The sequence below is a fragment of the Mastigoproctus giganteus genome, chromosome 1, assembly GCF_048544385.1.
Source record: "Mastigoproctus giganteus isolate SK-2022 chromosome 1, ASM4854438v1, whole genome shotgun sequence".
Lineage (NCBI taxonomy): Eukaryota > Metazoa > Arthropoda > Arachnida > Uropygi > Thelyphonidae > Mastigoproctus > Mastigoproctus giganteus.
In genome coordinates, this window is record NC_143575.1 from 173133428 (window position 1) to 173153874 (window position 20447).

Sequence of the window (20447 nt, forward strand, 5' to 3'; positions counted from 1 at the left end):
TCAGTTTCAGTAGTCTAATTTTTGGTGGCCACATACAAGTCCTATTTAATGTACTGACCGTTTCCCACATTTTAAATAATTTTTCCAACAACAAAAAAAAAAAATAAATAATATAACGAAATTGAAACTGTCACATTCAAGGAAGTGCGACAGCGTAGAACCTTGCACAGAGTGGTGCAACAGCAGGAATAAGGTAATGATTCTTTATATGTGACATATAATAACTTCTTCGTCAGAGCTGTATCAACTACTCTACCTGAAATGTTTCGTATTGCAGTCGTCAGCTTGTAATAAAGCAAACTGACGATGTCCTTGCTTAAATACGGAAGACTCCTCGTAAAAGTTGAAATAACTCAAAGAACCAAAGAGAATAAGAATAAAAAAATTAAAAAAACATATTCAAACAAAATCAAAATGCAATAAAAAATATATAAGCAGGTGTTTGGAATGATTAAATTAACAGAGACAAGGACCACCACACTGGGCTGAAAAAAAAGTTTTAAAATCCAATAAAAGTATAACTGTGTGCTCTCCTATCAGTAACGAAGAATGAAGTCATACATCGTGTAATGACCTAAAACTTAACAGTTGCAGCTAACATTCCATTTCTCAGCTACCTACGTAGGTAGGCAATTGCTCAAAATTCCGGGCATTTTCCCAATAGGAATAGTTTAATATTTAGTTGAAGAATTTGCATAATGCTTAAGTTCCTGAATTATTGTACCCACTTGCAATAAAGAAATGTTCAATATCTTTTCTGTTTTCTTTTTTTAGATGCATCAAAGTTATCATCGGATGCCGAGAGACAGACTCTTCCTGTAGGTTTTGGTAAAGTCTTTTCTTAATAATTCGACCGTGTAGAAAACAAAAATGTTCATCTTGAACCTAAACCAAGAATTCGCATGGGTGACCTTCCTGTGCCTTAATTTTTCAATAATGGTATTATCAGATGAACCTGTGATGAGTCATTTCCAAACGACGACGACATCATCATCATCAAACAAGAAAAATGTTAATTTTACAGAACCGTCCTTTCCAGACGAAACTTCATTTTTCGAAGATGATTCCATCTGTAACACGCTAATTCCGGAAGAAAATATTACTTATTATAGTGAAGAGTTTATTTCATGCCCGAAATTTTGTTTTAAAGAAGAAAACACATCATTGCAATCTGATGGAAGTATTACAGTAAAGATTGATGACAGCGTTGCTACTTTTCCACCTTGGAGTCATGCAATAATCAACGGATATGTGTTAATATGTTCTGTGTATCAACAACAAGAAGAGGAGGTGAATAAGGAGGCGCCAGAAGTATTCTATTTAAGTGTCACTGGACTATACGTATCAGTTTTCTTTTTGATACTCCACCTGATTGTATTTTTCTGCATTCGGAGCCGGCGGAATACAGCTGGGTGCAATGTAGCTTCTCTATGTATCGCTTTGCTGTTCGCATATTTCTTCATAATCATTGGTGGAATACGTGATGTTCTAGGGACATCTTGTGTGGTAGTTGCAGAACTTATTTACTATTTCTTACTCAGTTCTTTTTTATGGATGAATGCAATTGCTTTTGACATATGGCGTGCACTAAAGTTCACTGGCAGAAATCTTAGAGTGACTCAGAAAAAATTCCATTTGAAAAGGTTTCTAAGTTATTCTTTCTATTCTTGGGGTCTTTCTTTTGTCATAGTTACTGTCGCAACCATACTTGATAACGTCCATGGTGTCGAAGACAAATATCGTCCAAAATTTGGAAACGAAACTTGCTGGTTAAGTGATAAAAATTCTATATTGTATTATTTTGCGGCTCCGGTTTACACTTTAATTATGATCAATATTGTGATTTTTTCGTTATGTGCCTACATCATCAAGTCACGCAGTGTGAGTAATACAGAAACCCCAGGTCGGTCATTAACGAGGCGTTTTTTGATGCATGTAAAGCTCGCACTTTTGATGGGGATTAGTTGGACAATGGGCCTAGTAGCAAACTTGTCCAATTCTAATATTATTTGGTATATTTTTTTAATCCTCAGCGTTTTTCAAGGTCTTTTTATATTTCTTGCTTTTTCTTTAACAGGTAAAGTGCGTACGATTCTGAAAAAGAAATTAACCCTTTCCGTGCTTGCATTATCATCAAAAAGTACTGATACAACAAGACTCTAATCTCGCATACTTCAGAATATGTATGTTCAAGTGAATTCCATGTCATTTTATAGATAGACGTGGATGGTATCAGAAAACTCTTAAGTTTTCCCCCGTGCTATAGTTCAAAACAGATCATCACTGATATTTATACAGTATATAATGATGAACTAACATTAAGTTAATTTTTCAATCCTCATAATACATTTCATTTTAGAAGAATTGGCCTATCTTTCTAAAATCGTTGAAATGTGCATATCAGTACATCTACAAATGATCAAACAAGTTACAGCGCCATTGGCACGTACGTATATATGAGTTTATACCCAGTTGAGCTTTTTGAGACTGGACGGTAATTGCTGTCCACACTGCAGGAGAAAGTACGGCAAATAGTAAAAGAAACATAACCAACCTTGAATGCGGCGGTAGAAAAACAATTCCTAATCAGACCCTGCCCACAGTTGTCACCTAGAGTGTGAGGTTTGGATTAAGTTACCTTTTATGAAATCCAGCATTGCTGTGGAATGAAGACAAATCCGCTTCAGTATTAGTGAAGGTTCTGTTTAGCCATTTCTCTAATAGAACAATGCCCAGACCCCCATATCGCTATCATCATCATCATATAGATTTTTTTTCTGCTTGGGACAAAAACCTATAGTGCCTCAACCATTATAAGGTAGTCCTTAACCCAGGCAAGGATAGAGATTCCATATTTATTCATGCCAAGACTAATATCTCGGCCAGCGAGGTTCGTTCATCGTACTCACATATGCATTAAATAATCTTTTTGCGTATTTACCAAACATTACAGTTGTCTTAGTCTAAAGATTTAGTAAATTTATCTGTACTAAATATATTTAAAATGAGAGTTAACAGCACTGGAAGAAAATTTCGCTCCATCCAAAAGGACGTGTTAATATTGATAAGTGTGATGCATTTTGCTTCACAATTAAAATAAGTAACTTTTAATAATATAGTTGTGCGTATTATCATAAATTTAAGCATCGATCGACCTTTTATTTTCATATGTTGTTGTGAAAAACAGCAGATTGATTTTGTTTAGCGCGCCATATACTTAGTTACTTCGGCATTATGATGTTTAATTCAACAATGCCTGTATTTCAGAAAATTCGTACCTGTTTTTATTTAAAACACGTGTGTTATCGTGTTCATACTCTTGTACATTTGTAAATATTAAAAATTATTTAAGTAGTAAAAGTATTGACCTCTGTATATAGAATATAATTATATTAAACGCATTGCAATGGCAAATTAGAAAAAAATAAGCATTTATGTGTGGGGGAAAGAGTTCAAATCTCTTGGTAATCGTAGAACTGCAGCAAAGAATGATTTATTTTTCAGAAGGGAGAACTAATCAGACTTTTTTTTGTGGATAATGATATTCTGATTTTCTTTCTTGCACTGTATTTAAAATCCGAAAGTTTAATTGTAATTAATTAATGTCAAATACTGTGATGTTAGTCTTCAATGAAAACTTGGTAGAGTATTAAAAAATTAACATGTATGTAAGTTTATAATTTACTGTGGATAAATTCAATTTCTCTCATATAATAACGAAGTTTTGGTGTTGCTGCCTTTATAACTTTTCATCAACTAACGCACACGATTCAGGCCAGTTACTCCAAAAAAGAATCCTGGTTCATTCATTCTGTTGGTAGGCTTTGTTTTTGCGAACTATATGTATTCCAAAGCCCGTTTGCATCTCATTCTAATTCATTGAGCAGTTGTCCATCCGGGCCCTGAATAAAATAGTATCTTGAAGTGTGTTCTAGTTATGAATCTTGATGAAGGTATACCTCAAGCCGGTATCGGGTTCCGCTATTTTTTTATTCAGAAATACAACACATTGACGCCCGCATACCCTTAGTTACTAAGGCCCATTCTGCTGGACATTAAAAAATATCTAGCAGAATGGACATGCATCAGTTTTTTTTACATTTAGGAGTGAAAGTTATTCAAAAATTAATCATAGTTTATAATTGCACGCTTTCAATTGGTTCACATGAACATGTCTTCCTTAAAAGATTGAGCAGCTCTCAGTAATTCTGAAATTTTACGAATAGCGAGAAACGTGGCATATTGAGTAAAGAAATTTTATTGCATAGGCCACTTATTTCCTGTAAAACCATTACAGAAACTTGGGTCTCATCGAGGATTATGTTGAGTTGAAGGAATTTTCACATCTTATATACAGAGAAACTGGCTATGGAACACATGCAGATTTACAGTTGTCATAAACCGACTCCATTTAACCTATATTGCCTTGGTACTAATTCATTGTTCATTCCCAGAGTGTAAATCCTTTCAGGGAATGGTATTGTATCATTAAAAGTTTTTAAGCCAATGTGTTCATCTTGATGAAGGTATACGGAATTTATCATATTATGTCTAATTTTGATAAATTGAATATCTCTCTATAAATAAATTGTCTCTATTGTGTGTCTGTCTGCTCTTTTAGCTAAGGTATTATAAAACCAATTAGAATATAGCGTGTGTACCCTGTACGCACGAAAGATGTTTTCACATAAAACATCTTGGCTTGGAAGAGGTTAGAGAAATCCATTTGTAAAATAGTATAATTGTGACATTGAGACTACATCGGCATAATAATAAGAAAGTATGAGTGTAGCATCATAATCATGTTTCCGTCAGTAGTAACTGCAACAATACAAATATTTGACCACAACATTTGCATTTCCGTTACATTCCATTGTTAGATGTCACTATAGATGTTTTCACATGAAAAATAAATAAAAGTAAGCATACGTACCTTAACAATTCAATTAACTGCCAGATTTGTAAAATATAGTTCCGTTTTTAAGAACGTTAGCATATATACGTCTATTTACTTTGCCACAACTCAACTGACAGGCGGGATATTCTATTCGTGAAATTTATATTTGGAGCTTTAGAAAGATTTGTTGAGCATTCCAAATATCATTGAAATGTTACAATTATTATTCCTTTGTCCGTCCGTCTGCATGTAATAACTGTTTATTCTTCCCACTCAGGAAATATATATTTTTTTAACTAGACCAGCTCAACAAACTTAGGGTATTGTTTCGAGCAAATGAATGTGCTATACATCTGAATTTAATTCTACTTAAGAAGTAACAACAGCGTGATATGTTTCTAATATTTTTAAGTTGAGTTAAGCAATAAATTTCTCCAAACGGAGTGCCTGCTGACTCCATCATTTGAAGAAAGAAATCTCTTTGTTTTTCTTAACTATTTGATAGTTCAGATTTTATTTCTGAATTCTGGAATGATAATTACTCTTCTCAAAGTTTGACTGGTTGATCATACTACGCTAGTTTGTATGGTACTAGATATCATGTCATCTTTGGTGTGTTTGTTTGCAAACTCTTACTTCCTTTGTTTAAGCGACTTCTAACGTCGTTGTAATATTACGGAGGCCAAAGTACAGGGTGGGGTTTCAATTATGCTACTAATTAATTTTTTTTTAAAATTAAGGGCATTGTAAGTATAAAATTTAAATTCTACAGAAAAAATGCGATTTGAGATTCATTCAGTGTTATCATACAAATGACAGATTTTAGATGTGCATCAGAACATTGTGCTAGAGGGTTGATTGGTTCCATTAATTTGGATAATGACGTTCTCCTCTCTAAAATAGGTCGATTCATTAGCTCTCTCTCTCTCTCTAAAATAGGTCGATTCATTAGCTGTGCTTTTCCGTCATGTAAGCCTAATTACTTGGTCTTCGTGGTTATGCTACTCTTCTGTATGGTTGTACTAACGGTCAAATTGCAAGCAATTTGACCATTAGTACACCCATATTATATTAATATGGGCTCTCTCTCTTCGAGGATACATCTTAAAGATCGTTTCCTCCCTTATCAGAAGCTCGATCTAGTTCAACTCCTGGATGCCGACATGTGTAAAATGGTGAAGAACAAGAAGTATAGAGGGCTCAAAAACAGTCTCATGGAAAACCATCTGGTGTTATTCTAATTTATTTTATTATTTTTAAGTTAATATAATTTGCCTGATGTTGTTAACACATAATTGTCCTTAACTTCACTGGTATTTAAGCTTTATACTTCTCCTGTATTAAATTTCTGGCGAGATAGTATCTCTGCTGCTGCTTGTTAACCCTGGCTTAGTGCCGTGAAGGGTTTGTAAAGTTAGCATACCTGAGTGTACCTATGAAACTTACAATAAAGATCATATTTATTTATTTTTAGCTATGTCAGGTATTGTGATCTTTTCCATTTATAAATTAAAATCACTAGTTCCTCTGAAAACAACAAAAAGATACTTTTCCAATCATTAGCAGATCTTTGAAGGAAAGAGAGCGAAATATAAATTCGATTATGTAATTACAATTATTGCAGTACATTGTAGCGATAGTCTAAATTTTATAGTGTTTCCGAAGTTATCTCAGTTGCCAAGTGTCTTCGTTGGAAGCTAGAACTTTTAGAATCCTTTGAGAAATTGTAAAAAGACATGAAGATACTTTGTTTTAATAAATAATACATGCAATACTTACGCTGCTTATTAATATAATATAAAGAAAATTAACGTGAATGATATCTCTTTCATTCAAGTTATATGATTAAGTAGTTAAGCCCAGTAACGTGTATTGTATGGATTAAGTTATTTCCTCTGACTGATGATCATCATCAGCCATTTTCAATCCAGTGCAGGATGAAGGTTTACTCCAGCAACGTTCCAGTTCCTTCTGTTTTGTGCAATGGCTATCCATTTACTTCTGAAGCGCATTTAGATTAAAGGGAGTTTCAATAAGTTTAGTCTTTTGACCAGGAGAAATTTTTCTTACAGTAGTTTCATAATTCTGTCCTGATGTCCAAATATTGTGGACAGTCATACAAAACACAGCTCCAGCTTTCGGCCTCTCCACAAAAACAGAGAGGTGTATTGCTCAGGCCGAATTTCAACAGTTTATCATTTAACGATCAACGTTCTGTAAGAATATAAGAGCTGAACATGCTCATAGAGAACCACTTATTTATTCTTGTGTCCATTAAATAAGAAACCCGAGAAATAAATTTTTTAGTCCAGCTTCGGATGTATCCCATCTGTCCTGCAATTTGTTCACCAACTCATTCCAACATCTTGATTGTGTGTCAATCTCAATCCCCATAAATGCAGTTGGAATCTATTTACGGATATGAACGCGTAGCCCTCGAAATACTAAGTAAAAGTCCAATGGTAAAACTCCAGCTAATACCTGCAAAGCGACCGTCGATACTGTTCGACAAACATGTAGAACAGCCAACAGCATTATCCTTTGCAATGACATGAGTTTTCGTCGAAATCCAACAATTATTGCCCTATGGTACCATGCACCATAGTATACCTTCAAAGTTTTTCTTGACAATCCCCACTCTGTTTTCGATGTCCTAAAAATATCTGCAGTGAACTTTACTAGATATATAAGAAGAAAGATGTGCATAGAAATTTAACTTGTAATCAATTGTCACTCCTAAATATTTCACTTTAGTTACAAGAGGAAGTTGACTCCCATCAATTTTAATTTGTGGAGTTCTGTTTAGATCTAATTTAGTCTTAAAAATAATCATCTTAGTTTTAGAACTAATGGTAAGCTTGTTCTGGAGTGTCGACGTATACAGATCCTTTAATACATGGTTGGTAGAAGACTCTAAAATCCTTCAGGAATTACCTTCAATTAAAATAGTTAAATCATAGGCATATGGAATAAGTCTAGTCTTGTCAAAAGTTCATGCTAACCATTCCTGTAGTACCATATGCCACATTAACGGTCGGTCCCAAAATCGAGCCTTGAAGGCACTCTCGAGTTACCTTTCGCTCTACAAACAGAAATTTTGATTTCATCAGTATTTTCCTTTGTGAAAAATAACTTCGAACTGCTGACGGGAAATTAAATTAGCCTCATAAAGGAGGGAATTTATTCTGGAAGTCATAAGGCGTTCCAGAATCTTCGCCATATTAGCCAACAGAGCAATATGACCTAACATCATTTCTTGATTTTCCAGGCTTAGGAATAAGTTTTAAACATGCTGTTTTCCAAATAGCAGGAAATAAACCCTTGTAAAATCTTAATATAAAGATGTTTTCTAAAAGATCCATACCAGGACATTTAGAAGATTTTTTTTTCTTAATTACTCAGTGGATCTCAATACTGAATAGCTCTGAATTTTCATTGATGAAGTAGTTATCATTAGCTGAACGGATAGATAAATGAAAATCCGTATCCAATCCTTCGTCATCAATAGGAAAAAGCCTATCTAGTATTACATTAATTGTTTCATTCCCATTTGCGTACACTGTCACAAAAATTTACTGTGAATGTAGCCCATCTCTCGTCAGTTTATATAGAAGTTCCCAAGGATTATTATGATCAGATGATTGAACTAATTTCATCCAGTTAGTGCCCTTGCTATTTATGATTGCTTTTGTATAAGTATTCTTAAAATCAATGTATGTAACTGCTAAACCTCAGCAGAAGGCCAATGTCGATGGCGCTAGTATCTTCGCCGAGCCGCATGTACTTGTCTTCTTAAATTAGACAGCTCATTATAACAACAAGAACAAGGTTTACCTAGAGTTAGCTTGTTTGTTGACTTGTATTATGTTTTTATTAAAGATTCCTGAATGTAATTTGTCAGTTCAACAGAAGTTTTATTTTCGGGAAAATCCAGATTAACGGCGTCTTCAAAATTTGTCCAATTAATTTTTCTGAGAGAAAATCTAATCGGTTTTGGAAGTGACTGAGAATGAAAATCATAGCAATGTGTTGACTTAACAAAATAAACTATGGCACGATGATTGCTAATAGTCCAATGTGTAAAGACTGACCATTCTGATATAGGATTTGGAAAAGAAGAGGAAACCAAAGTGACATCTATATTTGTCTCGCCTGTTGAGCTACTATAGGTTGTACACTGTCTAAGTCTGTTAACCACAGTTAAATTGTGACTGATTAAAAAGTCTTCCAAAAGACGACCTCGAAAGTCTGTGCTATTATTATACCATTAACATATAAGAATATTTTTGACTTATAAGTTGCTTATTTCAAGTAATTCTGAGAGTCATTAAATAAAATGACATAGAATGGTATGTTATTAGAACGCAGGCAGCTTGTTTGTTTGTTATTTAGGAGCATTAGCAACTAAGGCCATATTGCTCCGGGATATGCGGTGGTCATTCACTGACCTTTCCTCCGTATTTGGTGGTGACGGGCTCGAACCCCGGTCTAATCAAGAAGCGTATGCTACGCACTGCTGCTCCTTCCCACCTGGCTACGGAGGGGCCAGAACCAGGCAGCACATGCAGAGAAAAGTGTATTGATCACTGTAACATCATTTCTTTAGTTAAAACAATAATACAAGTTTTTACCGGTTGAAATACCCTTACGTTTATAGGAACACCTGTTATTTTAGATTGGCCATTATTTACTTTAACAGAATAAGGTTCTTGTATAACTGCAATATCAATAGAATTCTCATCAGCTACATTTTTACTTGTAGAAATATAGTAGATTGATTATTACCTCTGTCAATTTCAGTCTGTACAGACTCAATCATTAGAAATCCTTTGTCGTGCCAGTTCTAAAGCTCTTTTATATTCGCAGGAGCTGGGATATATAATAGAATACTGAAAGTTTCTTTTGCGTCTTTTACAATTTACACAACAAGGGGATTCCTTTTTATTCCGGAATTCTGCGTAGACATGACCACAAGATGGAGATGTGTGGGTACGGTACTGAGCCGTATCCCAAGTATAAAAAACACTTTGTAACAATCGTAAATGGCCGATGTCTATGTGAACCACAGGCCAAGAAAATCCTATCCATAGTTGAGATACATTTATAAATTCGAGGAGTAAAACTGATTATCCAGTGAACATTCGATGAAGATCTTGTCATAAATCTGAAAGTAGTATCCTTTCTGACTTCCTCTAGTGAGAATCCGTTGTCCCTAAGATTTTTATTGTATAAATCCCCAACGGTGTCTTCTTTACTTAAATCCTTTGGTATCTCGTATATCAAGACTGCAGGATTATCTTTCTTGAGAACCCCTGTAGAAATGCCCGCAGAGGACAAGGAATTTGAAGTAGACATGCTAACCACGTCATACTTGGAAGCAGTTTCTAGCACTACGCCTTTATTACGCATAATCTCAAGGATTTTATTTTTACATTCTTAAACCCTATCTTTAATGTATTAGGTACTAAATTTTTTACATCGATACTTGGCTTTCAGATTACTATTTTCCGAAGCTCGTAATATTATAACATTTTCACTTGATTTTACTGATTTTTCCTTCACCGAAGGCGCCCCACGAGCGACATCAGCATATGATCTCACAGAGAAAGCAACTTGAAACTGTGATCCCTCATACACTGCTGTATTCGTTTCAGCAGTTTGAGTAACTGATTCCTGGATATGATCCATTTTATTGATATTTCCTGAAAAAGTTTGAACAATTTTGTCTAGTAAATTGGCTCTGATTTCGATTTCTTTATTAATAGCTCTTGATCTGTCATTATCAATTAAGAGAGCTGTAATGACAGTCTTCAGATTTGACCGTTTTTCCATAATTGTATTTCTAGCCTTTTTAGGAACTTTGTTGGTCTCCCCCATGAGAAAGCTCACTGCATTTTTTCATAGAGGATAGAAGGATCCTGTGATTTATCCAGATTATCTCTCTTGTCCTTTTCTTCAGAACTTCCAACTTCTAGAGTAGAAATGGAACCTTCTCCATTAATGTTTTCTTGAGTTATTATTAGCTTTATGATGCAAGGAAGCCTGAGGCTTATGCTGCACCAAGCACAAAAAAAAAAAAAAAAAAAAAAATCCCGAGTTACCCTGAGAGAGAGAGACAAAAGTAGAAGGGAATCACCAAGAAAGAGAAGAATGATGATATCCAGCTCAGGACCCTGAGTGTGCCAAGCCCATAAAGTTTTTCCAACCGACTTTGGAGAATTACTAACTCCGCCTTTTGAACCAGTTTCTGGTTTTCTTAAAGTATTAGTCTTTCCATCCATGTTAGATCTCAAAATTCTCAGTTAGAAATATTACTAATCATGTTATTCTATAAAAACAGCAGTTAAAAAAAAAAACTGTTAAATGCAAGGGCTGGGAGTGACGCAGGTGTTTACAGCAAAGTGTAACTAATTAGAGGGAAGATTCGGTCCAAAATTATGCAGACTGGATTTTGAAGGAGGAAGAAGAAAAAAAAAAAAAAACCCTTCTAATGCGCACGATCCTGTTCTGTGTAGGTGTTTGCCGCCATGTATGTTATACGGTTTTGGACTGTGAGGGGAACCAGAGTACCCGGAGGAGGCCTCACAACCAGGGTCTGAAACTCAGAAACTGAGTTGAAATGTCTCTGATAAATTTCAAAATTTGGGGGTGGGGGCAGATTCGAACCCACGTCATTGTAGTACTCAGCTAGTCAGAAGCTCTTGCTCATTAGGCTACTTGATGCCGTAAAGCAGATGTGCTAACTTACTATTTCATGTTTACATACTAAATGCTGTTAAGGTAGCTTAACAGCTCGTCAAAGTAATAATGCTACTTTTTACAAAAAAAAAAAAAAAAAAGTATTTTATTTTGTTGTTGTTAGGAGCATTTGCAACTAAGGCCATATTTCTCCGGGAATATGCGGTGGTCATTTCCTGACCTTTCCGCATCCTCCGTATTTGGTGGTAGTTAGGGGCTCGAACCCCGGTCTAATGCGTAGTCAGAGAACTCTTATGACAGGGGCTGGGTACAATTTTGTGGTTCATGTTTTGATAATTCTTGTTGCTTGAAGAATTACTCAAAATATTGCAGTCAAAACCGAGAGGAATTTAATTTTTGGTACACTATAACGAATCAGAGAAATTTTCGCCACATTCATGATGTGACAACACTACAGCGAAAACTCATTAATTTGCAATAATCTCTTAAGTTATAACCCAGGTTATTCCTCTTTACAGTTTCATTTGTAAAGATCCTAATCATTATTATTACAGTACATACTGTAAATAGTAAGTGCAGTACAAACTTATAGATAGGGCAGCTGTATTCAAGTTCGTACGTTACTCTCGAACTACAAAGAAGTATATAATAAGAACGACTGGCAGCATTGCTTTCATTTGACTACAGGGATGTCAAATGAAAGATACGATGTGGCTATGCCATATACCAGTTTTTCGGAGAACTCAAGATAGTTGCAATTTCTGTAGCAGAAACTTAAGATAACTGGCGTTGCTTTTACCCGGGCCACAGCTGTCTTATATTGGCGGTGGTAAAATACCTCGCACATGTTTTTAGGCAAGATTTGTTGAGGTTCTACGCCAAAACAGATGAACTAGGTGGAGATGGGCTTTTTGCCTAGGAGCCAGCCTTGACTCTGGGATACATGTACGAAGTGTACCATGAGGTATAATATAATGTCTTATATATGTGTAACGAGAATGCTAATGTATATATATCTTTTTGTAAATATTGTATATATATGTAATAATTGTGCGTGTACAAATAAATGAATGAAATGAAAAATGTTTAAGTGCTAAATGCACTTGTTTTTGATTACATTCCATAACGACATAAACCTTATTTAGCTACAAAATAAGGAACATACCTTATCTGAAAAAATATTAAATTAAAAAAAAAAAAAAAAACACTTGAAATTAATTTATGTTGTCATGTTTCATAGTATATAAAATAGAATGTTACCTCTTGAGCTTCACAAGATGGTGACTGGATCCTTTCAGCAGACATAGAATGATGCTTACTGTTGGTCATTATTTTCAACTATCAAAGTCATCTAGAATATGCACATTCCTTCTATATGCTAAGCATTACAAAACACCGCCGTTATTTTTGCATCGCAGAGGAAGATGCTTTTTCTTTTGAAATATAATTGAACATAACATTTTGAGTGTCACAAAATGGCGGCGGACATTCGCTGGATGCCATATATTTAGATAGATACATACACACAGTAAATCTCAAAGTACTTACCTCCTAGATTCAGAGTTGCCCTACTTAGACCCCCCCCATCTCCGATTCATACTTAAGTTCATGGCTCGTAGATAAAGCTTGACCGTTTTATAAGTTGAAAATTTCTTATGCCATCCTAACTTCATTTGATAAAGTACAGTATAGTAACTTTAAAGCATTCGCCGCTCTTTGTTCGAATTTTCAACCAGATCTTCTTACTTAGAGACCAAATGTATAAACTAGGAATGAGAAAAGAAGTTGTTGAAGAACTTAAGTTCAAGTACGAAATGGTAATTGCGCAGATTACCATTTCGTACTTGAATTAGATGACATATGTATTCATAAAGACGATAATGTATCTTCAGTCCACACATGGTTTACTCTCAAGACCTATCCTTTATAAGGACGGAGTCAGCCTGACTGTACTTTATTTGTAAATTGATTTTACATAATTTTTAAATAAAGTTTCTAGGAATCTAACAAGTTTTACCTTAGTACAAGAGTTTTTCGGTAGGAGAAAGATCCTCGCGTACTTTGAGACCCTATTGCATATATAATTGCACGTTCCTGGAGTGTAAAGTACGTTAGCTGTCTAACGGCACCAGGGGAATATCTCCGCGTTGTTCCTGTAGTATAGAGTAGAGTGTGTTTAGTGTCAAACGGCACCACGGATTTCCCCCATCTCCGCGTGCTATACATTGTGAGTGTGAAACAGAACACAGTCCGTGCCAGAGGTTTAAAAGTGTATGGATTTTTTGTATGTGTAGTGTCGTGTATCGTTGTTCCTCTGGTCATTTAGCCGCTGGGCCCCTAATGGGACCCAACGTTGCCCCACTCCGCCCCGTGGGGGAAGACCAGGTACACCAGTATTATAGTTATTTACTCTGGCAGGTCCTGCCACCTAATTTCCTGAGATTTCAGTGGCAAGGACCTAAAAAAAAAAAAAAAAAAAACGCTATAGCTAGGGGTCAGCCAAAAGGACTAGTTGGGCGATTTGATGTAAAGGCTAAACATTTTAGCATTTTCTTTCGTAATCACCAGATGTAGTCACCTATTATATTGCATCTTGCCTTCTCTGATACTTCTCCATTGCTGAAGTATAGCTTTAAACACATTCTCCGCTATTCGTTCGAATTTTCAACCAGACTAGGCATGGGGAAAGAAGTACACCAGACACGTTATTATTTTATATCTACGAAGCACAAGGTGATGAAAGATTGGTTAAAAAAAAAAGAAAGAGTTATTGTAAGATAAAGGATTGGATTTCTTATACAGTTGACTTTAATGCAGTCAAAATATCGACGGGTATACACACATGGATTTAAAATGCTCATTCGTGGATTTTTATGTAAATGATGGTTAATACTAAGCTGCAGTATTAACTGTTAAAATTGACACTATATGCAGAATTACTGGAACTTGCACTTGTGTGATATGGTGTATTCTTACACCATATGACAATAACTACATTAGCGAAACTTCCATATTGAGTTTTTCAAATTTTAACATAGGGCAGTAATGAGACTTGTAGTTCTCGGATACCATTTTCAAAATACATGGTCTATTTCTTTTTGACAGAGGTTTCACGTCTTCTTAAGTCTGAACTCTTTGTAGTGGAAAGCTTTTTAGGTAAATTTGTCAAAATAACTCTGAACTTCATATAGTCCTGCACCAAGACTAAAGCCAAATCAAAAACTTCAGTTTTATTATTCCTTGATCACGATTTCTAGTTAGGCACTGAAATTACAACTTAATACTTAAAGAAATTTTACAGCAACGTTAGTGGTGCCTTTTGGAGAATTTCTGCCACAAAACTAAACATATTTCTGCACGAAGAAAAATCTACGTGCAGAGCAATCAATGTATCACACATAAGCGGTTATGACATTCACGTGTGGAGGAAGGTACCGAAAATGACAAAAATAGTATCTTATCATTGTCGATACATTTTGCAGTAAACAAAACATTCTATAAAAAGAGATGTGATGGGATATCTTTTCTCTCATGCTAAAATTCATGGCTTAACTTGTAGTTCCACAAGTATGTCTTCTTTCTCTACAGAAAATTTTGGAAATATCAAATATATAGAAGACATCAAGTATCAAAATTGTATCATTAGCTCTGGTTTAATTGTAAAGCGGCGAGGAGTGCTTAATTTCTATGTTATAGACTATTCTCTTGTGATGTAATGTTGGCCTATTGCTTTGTTGCCTCATAGCCAAGTGGAGCAAGAATATTCAATGAAAGAACTAGCAATCAAAGGAATTCCCAACAGACATAGCATTAGTAGTTTTCATAGTTGATATCCCAACAACTGACTTACATTTCCAGTCTTTTACATATGAACTATGTAGGCATGTATAGTATCTTATGTAGGACAGCACTTGAACGTCTGTTAAACTCCGCCTTGTACACTGTGTTAAATACAGAACTCTGTAAAAGGCCAAAAATGTGTGTAATGTTTAGTTGTTTCTGGCCACTTTGTCACCTGGAGGGCCACAACTCATGTGTACTAATTTAGGCTACAGGAATCGATGGAAATGTATTCCTGTTGGGAAACAAAAGCCTCTAGACTTCTCCTTGAACTGTAGATGAACAGATGCCACTTACACATTTTAGGAGAAGAGAGAATCAGACTACTTAGAAAGTCAAACGTGAGATGCCTTGCAGTGAAGATCTAGTAAACTCTACTCTTAAATTTAGAGGGAATTCTAATACTGTACACACTGTAAATATTACATTTAGGCCTGAAATCATATTCAAAAAATTGAAATAAAAATGCCAGATTAAAATCTGGCATTTTTATTTCAATTTTTATCCAGAAGAAAATTTCAAGGAGGTTCTAAAATGTTTATACCCCCCCCCCCGGCAAACAAATCCTATGAATCATATTATTACAGTTTTCATTAGTTTTTTTTTTTATTTTTTAGCCTACCAAGTACAGATATTTTTTAGTCATACTATATTATTCTTAGCTCTGATCTGATTGATCCAGTTCAGTCTTGTCGGAATGCGTTTATTCGAACAGAAACTAACCTTAGTAGATATGCCATGTTTAGATTAAAATAACTTAAGAGAGTTAACAAAGTACGTATATATATTTTTTTCACTCTGTAAAATATTTATTGCATGAAAAGTAAAGTATTTTATCTTTACATAAGACATTTAGAAAGCAACATAAAAAAGTGGCAAAATTGACCAGGTTCTCGTATTTGAATACAATACTAAAAAGGGAACATTCTACAAGATATAAAAAAAAAGATAAAAACTATTGACACTCTTTATTCAATACAGTCCCACCATATTTTGGATACTGGCTTGTGTTAAATTTGGAGACTAAATGTGAATAAACGCAAGTCTTCTCCAGAGTTCAAATAAGGGCGAGCAGATTGAGGGTGGGTAATCGATATATATGCAAAGAAAGCATTATAAGGGGCACAATCCCTGAAGGAGATCATTAAAATGAACGAAGGAGGTATATTCTCACTCGTAGTGGGAGACAAGCTTTTGGTCCTTTACGATTTAATTCCTACCTCGTTGTTTCCGATATATATATATATATCGATACTTGCTATCGTTCACAGAACGAAGTTTGCTAAATGTCTTAATATTCTGTGATGATAAATACATTTTCCTCAGGAGATAGTAAAGGGGCGAGGGGTTCTTAATGTGACGCTCGAAGCGGTAACTCCATTAGGCAGATCTGACGATGAAGTGGTAGTGAAAGTAAAGAAGCGTCTTGAAATAATAGTTCTGGATCGAAGCATGTAAGTAGTGGAAGAAGAAAAGTTACTAATAGTTAATTTCCTTTTTAAAAGTGCACGTGTGCGACTTGTTAATGAAAAGGCAAGAAATATAAAAAGACCTTGAAAGGCATTCAGAACTATAAAAATATACCAAATAATTGGAAAATTCACGATGTTTGCCAACAGACCCATTGTCCAACTGATTCCCATGATAAGTGCTAATTTTACATACATTAGAAAACGTTTCTTTAATGACCTACCTTGGGTTCCTCGGTAGGTCATACTGTTTGACTTGATGACATAGACACATAACACAAAAAGCACAATATTAATTAAAATCAACGTGTATGCTGGAACTATAAAGTAGTACAGTATGGAATCTGAGTTACTGAACCAACATGTCTCGTTTCCAAATTTTGGGCGGTATTTATCTTCTATGCCAGAAACGTTGTCAAGTATGGTTGCCACAGTGAGCACCAATAGAGAAATCCCCCAAGAATAGGAAGAATAAGCCACAAACCTTTTCCATTGGATCGTTTGCGGAACTAGTTGGAGATTGCGGAATGGCCTCTTCAGTAAACGCAATATGTCAAAGGATATCGCATTCATCCATAAGAAAGAACTGAGGAAGAAATAGTAAAGAAGTTCGGCAACTACCACACAGGATGTTCCTCGCACGTCATATATTTCAGCGATAATTATGAAAGAATATGTGAACAACAAAGCGATACACAGAGAGGCTAAGTTGTATCCTCTAGTGTTCCGTCGTTTGGGAACACTACAAAAAATAATCAAGTGGATTACCAAGAAGAAAATTGATATCCCTATGCCAATTTTACTCAGATAAAAATATGTTTCGGTATCCCTTTTCTGTTCTTCGTCGTCTTCTTCATCTATGCTAAAGCATATTACCACATATCCACCGATGAATTCGTACGGCCATGGTGGGTAAATCTCATTGACATCGGATTTAACAATAATACTGTGGTTAGGCAGTACTGTAATATCATTTTCTCTGAAGCATAACTTCGGACATTCAATGATTTCTGCTCTGTATAAGGAAATATTTTCTTTGGGTATCAAACTATCACAGTTAATGTCACCTGCATCAGGAACAACTGTTTCTTCCAGATTTTCGTCTGATTCCACGAAGCTGTTATCCTGCATTGTGGATTCATTGATCAATGTCGGAAAAGTCATCATGATCTGACTCACGTTCTCAAATCGCAAAGGAACCCCTAATATTTCCATTAAAAAGAAAATGGAAAATAGGGTGATTTTTGCAATTTTTTCAATTTGTTGCAAGATGAACATTGTTTTTTCACAAGGCCTGTTCCTTCTTGTAAAGTGACACAGATGTCAAGAGAAGTTCACAGCTGTCATCATTAGCTTGCATTTAACAGTAATTTCATATACATTTAAGAATCCTGTTCGTTCTGTTGCTTGAACAACATCCTTCACCTACAAAAGAAAATAAACAACTTTTAAATTAGTTGTTCTTATATAACTACATAGTATTAACTTATAAATGCAGATTCTATAAGAAAACCCTTTAGGAATTCAACCTTATTAAATTGCCTAGTGAATGCGATCAGGTTGAACTAGTAAAATGAAAGTTCATAAGTGTAAAAGTTGTATTGCTTCGTTAGTCATTTATTTTAAGAAGCAACTTTCGTTTACTCTTGTATCTTTGCAAGATCATGAATACCACAAATATTATTTGTTCCCTCTCTGTTAAATCTTATTTTCTTCTATTCATGGAAATACTTCCTAATGGGCAGCAACCAACATAATTATCGAGGAAGGCTTGGGGGGTGACTAAATATGGAAAACACATTGGGGGCGCAACCATACCAAGATTGGGGTCTGCCTGTAACTAAAAGAAACATTAAAACGGTGAACAGAGGTAAAAGTTTTCTCTTTGTTAAGTAAAAGTTTCGAACCGGTTGGTATGGTACATATAATAATAAATATAACTGTTAGAATTTTTCTAAATAATCACCTAGAATGATTATGCAGACATGCAACATAGTTTGTAATTATATTATATTGTGAGATATGACGTAAAATATATTTCTAGATACCAGAGGACTATGATCACAATTTAAAAACCCAAATATTTTTACCTGCTTAGCTTTTTTTTAGGGAATACGTCTTCTGCTTCCGACCAGTTTGACAAAAGTATTACGCTCACCACGCTGAATTTTAACAAATTATAGGCACTCAACCATACCGCATTTGTCAAGGTAACGTGCCACTTCCTCGGTTGGCAAACGTGTTTTCCCTCCAATCCGGTATTGCCAGAAGGAAGTGTTTATACATGTTAATCCCACACTCGTATAAGTTCGAGGACTACATGAAATATTTCGTTTTTGCCTATCCAGCTATAAAAGAATGGCAGTTTACTCTAGGATAGCTTTCATATACAGTGTATGGGGAAAGCTACTTCTCGCACCCACTCCCTTCTGATTGGGTGATTGTTAAGCAATAAGTATTTTTCATATTTATACACTCAGTAAGCGAAACCAACTTCTTAATACAAAAAAAAAAAAAAAAAAAAAACAAAACAAAACAAAACTGGTGCATATATCGAAATTGATATTACGTTAGATGAAATAAATTATGAAGTTTGATATCACGATTAGCAAGACTTACCACAAAGTTCTATAGGGCAGTGCTTCTCTTAACTACCTGTGATGTAGGACCAGTTACACTACCTTGTTAGTCATTGATTCTCCCTTTGCTGGCACTTTTCCTCATTTGTTTAATTGCTTACTTCCCCGTCACACGGGTACGGTTCACCTTGACGATTTCACACTTCTTCCCCCCCTCACTCGGGGTTACTTCAATTGATATAAATATACTGTACACAGAACTATCGGGTTTCATCTTTGGGTCTCTGACGTTGCTCTGTAACCACAACACGTAGCTAATTTAACCGAATCGGTCAGTGCCGCTGTGACCCTATGTGCCGCCAGTAAGCGAAATCCAATTTGCCGCCCAAAAATATTTCGATTAAAAAATAAGATAATACGTAAATAATTACAGTATTTTTTATTTATTGAAAAAGAAAAGAATTACAACATATCTCACATATAATATACAGTGAAACTTCTCCTAACGGACATCTCTCTACAACGGACATTTTCAAATTCCCCAACTCTCCTCTATTGGTTTTAACGTGTTTTCAGCTTCTGTCTAGCGGACATTCTCTTTAACGGACGCGGACAGGCAATCTGCACTGTTTCGTTTAGATTAGCACTTAATTTGATCTCCCCATAACGGACAGCGGGCAAGCTCACGGTCCTTTTTCTAGGAACGTTTCTTCAACGTATTGCCTCAATCGTGTGTTTATTTTCTATTTCCGATTCTCTGAATTTTATCAAGGTTTACGTCACGGTTCTAAACCCTTTTACAAGAATTTTAAGGCACGAGTAAAACTTCTGATGAATTCGGTGTGTGCAAGGGGGGGGGGGATTTTGTCGGGACTTTCATCTTTTGAGTTTCAGTTTTCAGTTTTGTTCAGTGTCGTGTGAAGTGCACAATGTCTTCTCGTAAACATTTAACTTTTAAAAGAT

General features: G+C 35.2%; 2 protein-coding genes across 2 annotated transcripts; one reads left to right on the forward strand and one right to left on the reverse strand.

The window, feature by feature from the left end:
- The first annotated feature begins 936 nt into the window (after positions 1–936).
- Positions 937–2098, forward strand: LOC150091267 (G protein-coupled receptor Mth2-like). Its single transcript, XM_090389876.1, has 2 exons — positions 937–1881; positions 2078–2098. The coding sequence occupies exons 1-2, from the start codon at positions 937–939 to the stop codon at positions 2096–2098; spliced, it is 966 nt and encodes a 321-aa protein (XP_090246002.1).
- Positions 2099–16758: 14660 nt separating this feature from the next.
- On the reverse strand, positions 16759–18069 carry LOC150091268 (G protein-coupled receptor Mth2-like). Its single transcript, XM_090389887.1, has one exon. The coding sequence runs from the start codon at positions 18067–18069 to the stop codon at positions 16759–16761; it is 1311 nt and encodes a 436-aa protein (XP_090246013.1).
- Between the last annotated feature and the right edge of the window lie 2378 nt (positions 18070–20447).

Bases quoted from the DNA above. Each gene is read 5' to 3' on its own strand.
- LOC150091267 (XM_090389876.1), top strand. From the start codon at position 937: ATGGTATTATCAGATGAACCTGTGATGAGTCATTTCCAAACGACGACG. The intron at 1,882-2,077 runs GTGAGTAATACA...TTTCTTTAACAG, and splicing joins ACATCATCAAGTCACGCAGT to GTAAAGTGCGTACGATTCTG.
- LOC150091268 (XM_090389887.1), bottom strand. From the start codon at position 18,069: ATGACTTTTCCGACATTGATCAATGAATCCACAATGCAGGATAACAGC.